The sequence below is a fragment of the Thunnus albacares genome, chromosome 11 (assembly GCF_914725855.1).
Source record: "Thunnus albacares chromosome 11, fThuAlb1.1, whole genome shotgun sequence".
Lineage (NCBI taxonomy): Eukaryota > Metazoa > Chordata > Actinopteri > Scombriformes > Scombridae > Thunnus > Thunnus albacares.
In genome coordinates, this window is record NC_058116.1 from 13,469,480 (window position 1) to 13,481,438 (window position 11,959).

At 38.8% G+C, this 11,959-nt stretch overlaps 1 protein-coding gene across 1 annotated transcript; it reads left to right on the top strand.

The window, feature by feature from the left end:
* The first annotated feature begins 3,784 nt into the window (after positions 1-3,784).
* rpe (ribulose-5-phosphate-3-epimerase) lies at positions 3,785-9,169 on the top strand. Its single transcript, XM_044366726.1, has 6 exons — positions 3,785-3,958; positions 4,307-4,386; positions 5,918-6,057; positions 6,293-6,427; positions 8,305-8,391; positions 8,490-9,169. The coding sequence occupies exons 1-6, from the start codon at positions 3,837-3,839 to the stop codon at positions 8,610-8,612; spliced, it is 687 nt and encodes a 228-aa protein (XP_044222661.1). The 5' UTR covers positions 3,785-3,836; the 3' UTR covers positions 8,613-9,169.
* Positions 9,170-11,959: the final 2,790 nt, after the last annotated feature.

An 11,959-nucleotide genomic window follows, 5' to 3' on the forward strand; every position in this document is an offset into this window, starting at 1 on the left:
CGCATATATCATCTTCATATGCCATGTCACCATGTGTTTCCATCATTTTTGACGTAATGCAACGTTGGGGCAAAACTCGTAAATGTCAGATTTTGTTTAGCCAGTCTGGGTATATGAGAGAGGCTCCTTGTGGACTGAGCCTCAGTAGAGTGCTGCCTTCTGCTTCTTATACATCACAACAGTTTAAACACTCTTCTGAAAACATTCAAACTACTTCAGAACACAGCAAGTCCAAAAGGATGAAGGTGACAAACAAATCAGACAAAGAAGAACTCAAAATGTGTAGAAAGATACTGCAGACTATTTCTGAAGAACTGTAACGACACCACACTGTATATGAGATAACATTTCAAGTATGACTTATTCAGGCATTATGAGACATCTGCCCACACAAATGTATATCAAATAACATCACATGATCAAATTCATTTGACATGACAATCATGATATCATTCGTTGGGATGTGGCAGGTTGTATTTATGTAAACTTATGAAACGGCATAATTCAAAATAAAGATCTCATACAAACAGATATTAAAGAAGATTTTTCTGTTAGAACTTATTTGTCTGTTATGCCACTTCATTTAATTGGTTATTTCAAAGTTGGTGTCAGGTAACATGGGATACTTATTTAATCATTTTAAGAGTCCTTATAATCTTTTTTCCATTTCTCTGAGGGGCTCTCTTTCTTTTGAGGAATAAATTCATCACATCACAGCCTTTGGCAGACAATAGTAACTCTGCAATCTAACCTGTTCTCCATCGAGACTCCAGGAATCAATAAAACCTCTTTTTCTAAAGCCCAGACAACTTTATATCATTGAATACTGGTGTCCACCATATCTTTAACAAGCAATCAATCTTTTTCTCACCAGCTGAGAAAAAGATTTTCTTCCACGGGGAATACTCTGTCTCTATCTATCATACTGAGCCTTTACTTATATTTTAGGTGATCGTACAACAGAATCACAAAGACTGATGGATGCAGTCTCATAGAGGCACTGGAACATGAAATCAATGGCCAAATACGGAGAGCAAACAAAAGCAGCGAGCATGCTAATGGGAATTGAGAGAGAATACAAAAGATTTGGCAGTTTTATGCCACTTACATCAGTTACCAAACTGTGTCCCACATTGCTTAATAAAGTGTCCTACTAAACACAATGCACCCATTACAAAACTGAGACTGTATTTCCTAATAAGGTGTCCTATTGCTAAAAACAACCCCAAGCAAATCTGGGGATTTGGGTTGTGTTCACAGAGTTGGCTGTTATGACTTGGCAAAAATTTCACCACCATTGTTCTTTTGCATAGTAGAGGAGCATTATAACATTATGTTGCAACTTATTACTATAGGCTAAGGCCATTGACTATTTTTGCACCATGGAGAAGCAAACTGAGCGTAACTTTTATTACTGTAATTTACTCTTTATTCAACACCCTGCCACTCAAATGAATACATTTATGTGGGAGGAATGAGATGAGAGTTCATTACCCATATAAACTATGCGCCATCTAGTGTCAAGGAACAGCTATTGTCTTATTATGAAGGCGGATGTCTGAGGCCGGAGTGAGTTTACTTTGGTCAAGCCTCCTACTGACACTTCATGTATGACAATAAGTGAGAGCATTTTGCCTTTGGAACAAAACCACATTTTGGTCTATGCATAGAAACGGTAAGCCACAACACAATAATTGAACTGATAAATGGAAAAAATTATAAATATTTAATGAAATTAGGCTACTTATTAGACCGAACAAAGGTAGACAAAATGTAAGAGCAATGCAGAAATTTATGTTCTCTCTGAGTGCTTTGTATCAAGTTTTGGTGATTTATCTCTTTATTCTTGACATTCTTGAAATTTAGAAACCTAATTTTGGTCTGTTTCCCTCATTATAAAAGCTTGCCATATAGGCTACCCCAGTGATTCCCAAACTTTTTGGCTTGTGACCTCTTACAATGAAAGGAAGAAGTGTCTACTTGTAATGCTTAACTTGCGATGTTCCCCTCAGAACTTCTCAGACTGTTTGAGTTGAATTGTTGTCAGACGCCAGTAGGGACAAAACATTCCAACATTTCACTAGACGAAGGCAAAATGTAGAGGTCCTGTCCAAAACACACATAGGTTTACACACAAACACATTTGTATAGTACTAGTGTTTCTTCTTTCCTGTGCCAGATTGATCTTGTGACCCCTTTAGTAACCCCTTTGTACCATAGGACAGAATCTATGGCAAGCCTGGTATTTTATCCGAATTATCATATTCGCTACAAATTTGGAGATTGGACATTAATCAAAAACATTTTGTAGCTGCCTGATTATGGGCAATGAGAGAGTGGAAAAACTAGCTGTAAAAAAAAAGAAAATATAGACAACACAATTAAACTTTCAAAATCTGAGGGAAAGGGTATTGATTGGAAGAAAATCAATAAAGAGTGACAGCAGCACTGGGATCAGGAGATAAGAGGAAGACAACTACATACAATACAAAATAGAGAGGGTATTGAGAGAAATATGGGAGGAAATAGAAAAGAGGAGGCAGTAATGACCAGACTAAGAATAGAACACAGTAACCTGAACGGCACTCTCCACATTATAGGGAAGCATCCGACTGGACTTTGTGAGCATTGGCAGGTGCCAGAAACAGTAGAACATGCACTTGTTAACTGCAGGAAATATATATCAGAGAGAAAAGATATGATGGAGGGAATGACAAGATCAGGGCTGACATGAGCAGATTTAAAGGCCATACTGGAGTGTGGTGAAAGTGGACAAGGTCTGTCTGGCAGTGGTGGAAGAAGTATTGTTTACTTAAGTAAAAGTATCAATACAGTAATGTAAAAATACTCCATTACAAGTAAAAGTCCTGCATGAAAAATCCTACTTAAGTGAAAGTACATATTAGTATTAGCAGCTTGATGTAGTTAAAGTACTGCAGTAAAAGTAGTGGTTTGGTCCCTCTGACTGATATATTATTATATATGACATCATTAGATTATTAATACTGAAACATCAGTGTGTAAGCAGCATGTTACTGTTGTAGCTGCTGGAGGTGGAGCTAGTTTGAACTACTTGATATACAGTTAGCTAGTTTAGTCCAGTGGTTCCCAACATGGGGGTCGGGCCCCTCCACAGGGTCACCAGATAAATCTGAGGGGTCGTGAGATGATTAATGGGAGACGAAGTAGAAAAAACAAAGTTCTGATACACAAATCTGTTTTCAGTTATTGGACTTTATCTCTAATCTTTGATTTGTGGTGAAATATTGGATCATTTATTTAATTGAAACCATGTGAGAAGTGTAGAGGGAAAATCACTATTTGGTGGAGCTGTTAAAAACTCATCTGAAATGTGACCTTGACTACACACTGCTTTTTGTAAGATGTCACTGGTTTCATCTTTAACAATGTGTTGCATTTTAAAAGCTTTTTATATTATCCATTGTGTCAAATCATCTGAAAAGTAACTAAAGCTGTCAAATAAATATAGTGGAGTATGGAGTAATGGAAGTATAAAGTAGCATCAAATGGAAATACTCAAGTTAAGTGCAAGTACTTCAAAATTATACTTAAGTAGGCCTACAGTACTTACTGGTAAATGTACTTTATTACTTTCCACCACTGGCGTCTGGTCAGCTTTCTTTAGAGAACAGCACTGGTAGGAATAATCTGACAAACCGGATACTGTAGGAGTCAATTAACTCCAGAAGATGGCAGTAATGCAACGCCAAGGATGAAAACTGACGTTAAACCCCAAAGAAGAAGAAAAAGAAAAAGCACAAAAAGAAGAAGAAGAGGCTACCTGGCTGCATCCAGACAGCAACAGCAGTAACAGCATGTCTTACAGTGCGAAGATCGGTCCGTCCATCCTGAGCAGCGACCTGTCCTGTCTGGGCAGCGAGTGTGTGCGGATGATGGAGTGCGGGGCAGATTACCTGCACCTCGACGTCATGGACGGGTCAGTTTATCAGTAGTTACTTAGCTGGATTACCCGATTGGAAGTTCAGTGCTTGAGAGCTAAAGTTAGCTAACACCAACAAGCTAAGCTACCCTGTCAGAAGTTAAGCTGAGGGTGCCAATATTTATGTAACTGGATTTGATGTGGTTCATCAGTGAGAGGGCTCTCTATATAGATGTGAGAAATATTATTCTATGCTAACAATCTTGTTCTTGCCCTGCTAATTTTGACATTTATCTTCCTCGTTACACTTATGCAAGACATTACTTTGCAACTGTTTGTGCAAGATGGGAGAATTTCATCACAGCTGCAAGTTAATGTTTGGTTTTTTGTTGTTTCCTTTTGCAGGCATTTTGTCCCCAACATCACATTTGGTCATCCCATGGTAGAGTGCCTAAGGAAGTCAATAGGCCAAGACCCTTTCTTTGGTGAGAATAAAAAACATACATACATACATAGGGCTGAGTGATATGGGCAGAATCAAATATCACAATATTTTTGACCAAATACCTCCATATTGATATTGTCACAATATTGTAGGGATGACTATTTGTGCTTTCACAAAATATTTACACAACAACTAATCATTGGTGTATATAATGTGGATATAATGACTGAGTAGGTAAAGGCAACTAATAGAGCAGCTAGAACAGTCTGATAAGTTCAGAAAATTACATCACTTTACTGTAATGCAGCCTTTAAAACCAGGAAAAGACAACACAAATGCCATATCACAATAGTACGATATCTAAAATCTAAGATATCAAGTCTTATATCACAGTATTAATACAATATCGATATATTGCCTAGCCCTATCCCCACACAACATAATGTATCACTGCTATGCTGATGACACAAAAACAGTCAATGATTCCTCCCAGCTGGTTAAATTAGAGATGTACTCATCAGAAGTCCATCACTGGATGTGCAATGATGTCCTGCATTTGAATGCACACAGGACCGAAATGTTGCTTGTTGATCCAGCTAGATTCATTTTTTTCCATTAATCTTGATAGCTGCACAATTTCTCAGAGCCATACAGTTAAGAATCCGGGAAAAGCATTTGATCTTTCTCTTACATTTTAGCCACACATCAAGTATATAACACAGACTACCCTCTTCCACTTTCGTAACATGTCCAAAATATGGCCCATTCTATCATATTCAGAAGCTGAAATCCAGAAAGGATTTCTACAATTCGGTTTCCTCTGGCCTACCTAAGACAGGAACCAAAGGTCTCCAATTTGTCCAAAATGCAGCTGCCCGAGTCCTCACAAGGTCTAAGAAATCGGGTCATATAACACTGGTACTGATGTCTTTGCATTGGCTACCAGTTCAAGTAAGAGCTGATTTCAAAATTCTGCATCTTACTTATAAGGTTTTAAATGGACTGGCTCCTTCATATATCTTCAGCCTTATTATTCTGTATACTCCATCACATCCTTTACACTCTCTTGATGTTGGTTACTTTACTGTTCCTAGATTCAACAAATAATCTTTTGGTGGTAGGGACTTACCATCACACGTGTGGGAGGCAAGATCTGTTGAGACTCTCAGATCTAGGCTGAAAACACATCTTTTCTTTTCTTATTATGGCCTCTCCTGATTTCACCAGCTGGGAACTCAAATCACTAAATGTTTTCCTCTTTGACAAGTAGTTACCCCAACCCTGTTCCAGTTAAACAATCTTTGTTTTTAAATTCCTTACCTCAACCTTGTTGTTATATTGTGCAAGTGTGTGTGTACTTTTACATGTAACATTGTGTGCTTTTTGGTGGCGTTTTTATTAACTTGTAAAGTGTACAGAGACTCTTTGGGTGATGCGCACTTTGAATAAACCGATGTTGAAGTTAAATACACTTTATCTAAAAATAACTTAACTGAATTATCCTTTTGAACTGAGTCATAAGAGGCCTCTTCTATGCCGTGGAATGTATTGTGATTGTGTTAATGTTGCAGACATGCACATGATGGTGTCTCGGCCGGAGCAGTGGGTGAAGCCCATGGCTGCAGCAGGAGCCAACCAGTACACATTCCACTTAGAGGCCACCACCAACCCTGGAAACCTCATCAAGGAGATAAAAGAGAGTGGCATGAAGGTGAGAAAATGCTGCTGCAAAATAAACAGACTGAACAACATTAGACCTGTATAGAGTAGAATATCTCTAATCAGTGGAATAATGGTGTAATGAATCTTAGGATGTATTTAAGAAACCACATATGTAGTAGGCTTGTCCGAAAAAACTTTAAAACTCTGAGAAATGTATTTGTATTCGTACCAGACTAAATTTATTTTTCAGATTATCTTTCATAGTAACACTGTGAATTTTGTAGGTGGGTTTGGCCATAAAGCCTGGTACTACAGTTGAAGAGCTAGCACCCTGGGCAAACCAGATTGACATGGCTCTGGTCATGACTGTTGAACCTGGCTTTGGAGGACAGAAGTTTATGGAGGACATGATGCCCAAGGTATGGACAAACCACAGGTAGTTGGAAAAAGTAAGAGGAAATAACACAAACTACAGCTTCAAAGCTCAGTGCACAGTAAATCTGCACCTGTTTGATACAGTATCAGTGTACACTGAATATTACAAACCACCTACAGTGGTGTGTTGTTGGTCTGTGCCACTTTTATGGTTCTTCTGTTATTTTGAGGCACTATGACATACATACAGTAGAGTGAGACAGAGTAGATGCAGCCTAATTATAATTCCCTCACAGTTGAAATACAACAGAAACACAAATTTGTACATGGTATTTGAACTTATGTAAGCTAGTAGCAAAGTTATCAAAAGTTCTGGAGAAACCATGAACAAGTTAAGCTCAGTGACAACTACACAACTTCATTTATCACTACAACAGTACTGGCCAATTTTTTATGTTCCATTTATAGCTACTGATCTTTCTCAGTCTTCAGCAGGTGAAGAGCAAGTTTAGACACCTGGAGGCAAATGCACCAGTCAGCAGTTAGTAAGTTCAGACATAGCCTAAGTGTAAACGTAAGTGTTTACTAAGTAGAGATTTACATATCACTGAATGAACCAGTTACACAACACAAACTAGTGCTTACGTAGAGGCGCATTGTTCCTAAATATTTACACTTACCAACTGCCAGGTGGAACTGTTGCATAAGATAGCTGAATGAACCAACTGACAAAGCTCACGTTAGCTTGGTAATATTTGACCTGTTTCGATTAAAAAGTAAAAGAGGTAATGTGGAAAATGGTCAACATATCTGGCCTGATACTTTAGATTCCACAGACAAAGAACACAAAACCTCAAATTACAACACTTTATGCCAATAATGTTAGGCTAAATGATCAAATAATTTTAGTTAGCTTAGCATAATCGAATATTTCCCTCTCACTGTAAACTGCATGAATACTACAAATTCTAAAACACATATTCATCTAGGTATTCAGATACAAATAAAACAAAGTCAGACCTATATTCACAAGGGACTGGAAGTTTAGTTTATTCTTTCTTTTGGCCCCTAAAACTGTTATTTTTTTGGGAATTATGGTACAGCTTGTGATGCTGCGGTGACTTCGTATTGTTGGTTGCTTCTTTTTGGACAGGGTTATGGATGTTTCCTAGCAACCAATTTACACTTTACTAAAGTGTTTACTAGCTAAGACATTTCTTAGGTTTTAATGGTGCAACCTGATTTAGTAAATCTCTAGTAGAAACTAAGGACTTAGAGGGACTTGGTAATGAATTTACAAACAGCCACTGCGACCCACTTCTGATACGTGATCTGGAACTAAGATATGAAATGCTCAGCAGAGCTCCCTTCAACCAAAATAAATGCATGAGAGCTGAAACAAGTTGTAGCCCATAAACAACAATTGTATATCTCAGCAAGATGATTATTATATACCTGTTTCAAGCGGGAGATGTGCGAATGTTGAAAAGACTAACTAGTTTCTTATATATTCATGCTTAATTGTTAAATTACAGACTAACACTACAAAAATGCCAGGTGCAGTTTCACTTTCACAATGATGCAAGATTCCAGTCTGCAGCTGTAGTTTCATACAAGTTTTAGTTAAACTACAGGACTACACAAGATTATTACATCATTACATAAGTAAGTAAATAAAGATGCGTTTCAGATTCAGTGCTGTCTTATTTCTCATCTTCTGATGTCTCTCTCGCTGTGTTTCTTTTTTTAACACAAGTGGGAAAGCCGGTTTGACTTAACCGATTACAGCCCGATAGAATCACCTGTTCATCAAAGCTTTTCTTTCAGTCCTGATAATATCTACCAAATGTGTTGTAACATGGTGTTGGGCAGGTTTTGAGCCTTTGTTTCATGTGTTTTGTGTTTCTGTGCATGTGACCAGGTGAGCTGGCTGAGGAGTCAATTCCCTTCATTAGACATCGAAGTAGATGGAGGGGTCGGCCCTGACACCATTCACAAGTGTGCTGAGGTAAGGAATACAAACACATATCAGCCTAATATAAAAACAAACCTAAAACTGAAATGGGAGTTACTCTTACAATGTGTGTTTGCTCATATTTGCTCTAGGCAGGAGCCAACATGATTGTGTCAGGCAGCGCTGTGATAAGCAGCGACGACCCTCGTTCTGTCATCGCTCTTCTGCGCACCGTGGTGGCCGAAGCAATCCAGAAGCGCTCGCTAGACCGCTGAGATGTCTTTTTGTGTGTGTGCGGAAGTCCCCGCAGCGACACTCTACCTGCCTGTCCCAGCAATACACCACAGCAACCAGTGGAGCGGACTTAATATGGACATTTCTAGGGTAGAAGTCGAGGGTTGTGGTCAGAGCAGGGGGGCTTCTGCGGAGGGGTGAGCTGATGGCCAAATCCAGGTCACTTTGATGTGAGTGAAGCTCTACCGTGCCTCTAAAAAACCAGTTTGAACTTAATCCTGTCATGCAACAATCTCCTCTCTGAACAGTTAACTCAAAGTGAATACCAGCTTTGGAACAACCATGTGAAGACCGGAGCAGGGGTCACGCTGATTTCACATCTGTAAACATTCCCAAATATTACTTTGACTTACACTGTACGTTTTAAACTATGAATTAAGTATGGAAATAAAATGGCCTCAGGAGCACTGTGTTTAGTTATCTTCTGTGTTGCAAGTCATTAAATCATGTTTCATACATCATAAAACGGTTGTCTCTTTCACTGTACACTACTGAAGTCCTTGATTTGGTTTTGCAGATTAAAAAGCCTCAACAAGAATTTCTGACATGTGGATTCTTTGCTCTGGACTGCAGCTCATATTTCCAAACATCAACAAAGTGTTGGCAGATGTGTAGCGTATTAAAAACACAGAAAATCACTGAATGAAACCCAGAGATCTCTTCTTTCTTGGTTGGCCTGTCATGTCATGGCTTAAGGCTAATTCTGACTGGATGTGGAGTTAGACTTACTGTTTAGTCATTTTCTTTTGAGGTTAAACAATCTTGATTGAATAAATCCTGTGCAAGATGTGTTTGAAAAGGAAGCATTCAACATGTATCAATACTGGAAAAAGAAAACCTGCATGAATGAGAGGGTCTTAAAGTAGTCAATTAAAAAAAAACTAAACCCATGAAAGGTATTTAGAAATAGTAGATATGAATAATGTCATGTAATATACAGTATATACTAATGTTTATGACAAGCTGTTGCTGTCTTTTACTGCTGTTTCTTTCTTCATGCACTAGATGGCGTATCTGGACACAAACCCCTAATAGTTTTGGGGGGGAGATTCCCAGTAAGCGTAAGAAATCTTATAATTAAATTGTAGGCATGTATTATTAATTTGTAAGCATGAACAAATATCTCACACAGCTCTAGATTAGAAACGCAGTGCTGTAATCAATAATGCATTCACAACTCATGGTGTTAACAGAGCCAGTAACAGCAGCAGCAGAGAATTGGTGAGAAACAGACTGATTCTCTACTGAAAAAATGATTTTGGCACAGTTACTTAAAAATAAGCTGTGTTTTTGTGCACGTGGAGACTGCTGTTTTCAATGTTAAAACACCCACTTTTAAGTTCCAAGTTATTACATTTCAGAGTTGTGTTGTTAGTCAAGTGAAGCGTGCATCAGTGGTTCCACTGACCATTTAAATGGAATAAGGAGAAATTTTGTGAAATTTGTGAGCATTTTCAGGAATCAATATGTAATATCACATTCATTGAGCCAGACTGCAGTGGAGCCCTTTTCCTGAGGACACCCAGAAAGACTAAAGACATGTCTACAGTATCTCTCATCTCCTTGTCTCCTGAAAGGATCCCTGCTGTCAATGAGAATCACCCATGACATATTTCAAACTGCAAGCAGCTCGCTCTCAATAATGCATCACATGTCTGGGAGGCAATTCACAGACTGTTAAAATATTGATGCCAAAAATCTGTATTTTTATTTTAAACGTCAAATATAATGGCAGATAATGTCATCAGGAGAACATGTTTTTTGCCCACTGGATCATAGAGGTTTATATGGTGGGTGTGCATGTGACAAGAGAGTTTGTGTATGATACATCTTCATGAGGGAATCTCCTGTGACCGATTTCTGCTCTAATAGATGGTGACAGGCGTTTTGTAAACCAATGTCACTGCTGCCTCGCAAAAGACAGGGACACAATCCGGTGTGAGGGAGTAGTCAGCACCTACACATGCTCCACACTCCTTAAACCATGTAGCTCTCTCATTACCAGTTAATTAACAGTTCTCCCTCCAGATTATCCTGCACTGTTTACACATCATTTATTCATTCATTATGACATCATAAATGCCGAGAGAGAGAAATATGAGGAGGGGCAATAGTGACAATGACAGAGTTAGTGTATGGAGGTTGCTCATACACACACACACACACACACACACATATGCACCTCATGCTATACCCTAACTTACACATCAAAGTCTCTTATGAGAGACTTTCTGCTCTGGTGCCATGACAACCACATCCACAGGTAGGTCATTTTTGGTTAAGAGCAGTAATAGATTGGGAATGGCAGAGATATAAAGTATAATGGTTAGAGATCCATCAGTGCTTGGCCTTTCCTCCCAGTCACGTGTGTATAGCTTACGTCTTTGACAGCGTGTCACTGAGCATGTATAAGAAAACCTAGCGCACACATACACACACACAAAGGGAAAGGTAGAAAAGAGAGAGATCATAAATTGATAGTCCAGAAAGGATTTTATACCAAGAATGAGTCAGACAGCCATCGTGTAGAGATTTTGATCTTCATAGCACCGCCGTGAGGCAATGTCTCAGTGCCGAGTAGAGGTGTGTGGAGACTTCAACACAGTACCACAGGCTGTTCAATCACACTGTGGGGATGGACAGATCACCAAACAGTGGGTTCCTCCAAAGCCAGTTTGCGAACGGCAGGATTACTCACCCACAAGAACACACACCACTACAGGGAGCCTGGTTTGAGTAGGTGTAAAATCCACATCTGGAAATTTTACTCCAGGATCTAACACATTCTCATACCAGTATCTTTAACCATATTTGTGATCATGAGAGATGAATCACTAGATGAGGAACCATTGTATAAGTTGTAAAATATTCAGTGGGCTTTTCCAAAGACACTGTTTGAAGTAGCTGTTCAACCCATGGGAAGATGGTTTTACATTTCCTCTCTTTTTTTTTTTCTTTTCTTGCTCTTTCTGCTGCCATTTATTTTTTCCCATCTATTCACTGCTGCATTTCCTTTGCCTCCATCCCCCTTCCTCCTGGGATAATTATATAGTAGAATTATATCTTTCTGCTTCTCTCCTCATCTTCAGCACTAAAGGCGCATTAGTGAACTCTCTTTGCCTGCTACTTCTCATTCATAATTACTTGGCATCCCACAGGAGAAGAAGATGCACATCGCTGATTAGCTCACTGTTGTTACCACCTTTACTTATGCATAAAGCCCTCATCTGATTGAGTGTGCATAATCGTATTAACAATTAAAAAAACAACTTGCCTAGAATAACATTACAAAAGATTTCTTTGCTTTGCCCTGCAGCAAGGTGGGCTG

Coding starts and splice junctions, on each gene's coding strand:
- rpe (XM_044366726.1), top strand. CDS start 3,837: ATGTCTTACAGTGCGAAGATCGGTCCGTCCATCCTGAGCAGCGACCTG. Junction 6,058..6,292: donor TAAAAGAGAGTGGCATGAAG/GTGAGAAAATGC, acceptor TGAATTTTGTAG/GTGGGTTTGGCCATAAAGCC. Junction 6,428..8,304: donor TGGAGGACATGATGCCCAAG/GTATGGACAAAC, acceptor GCATGTGACCAG/GTGAGCTGGCTGAGGAGTCA.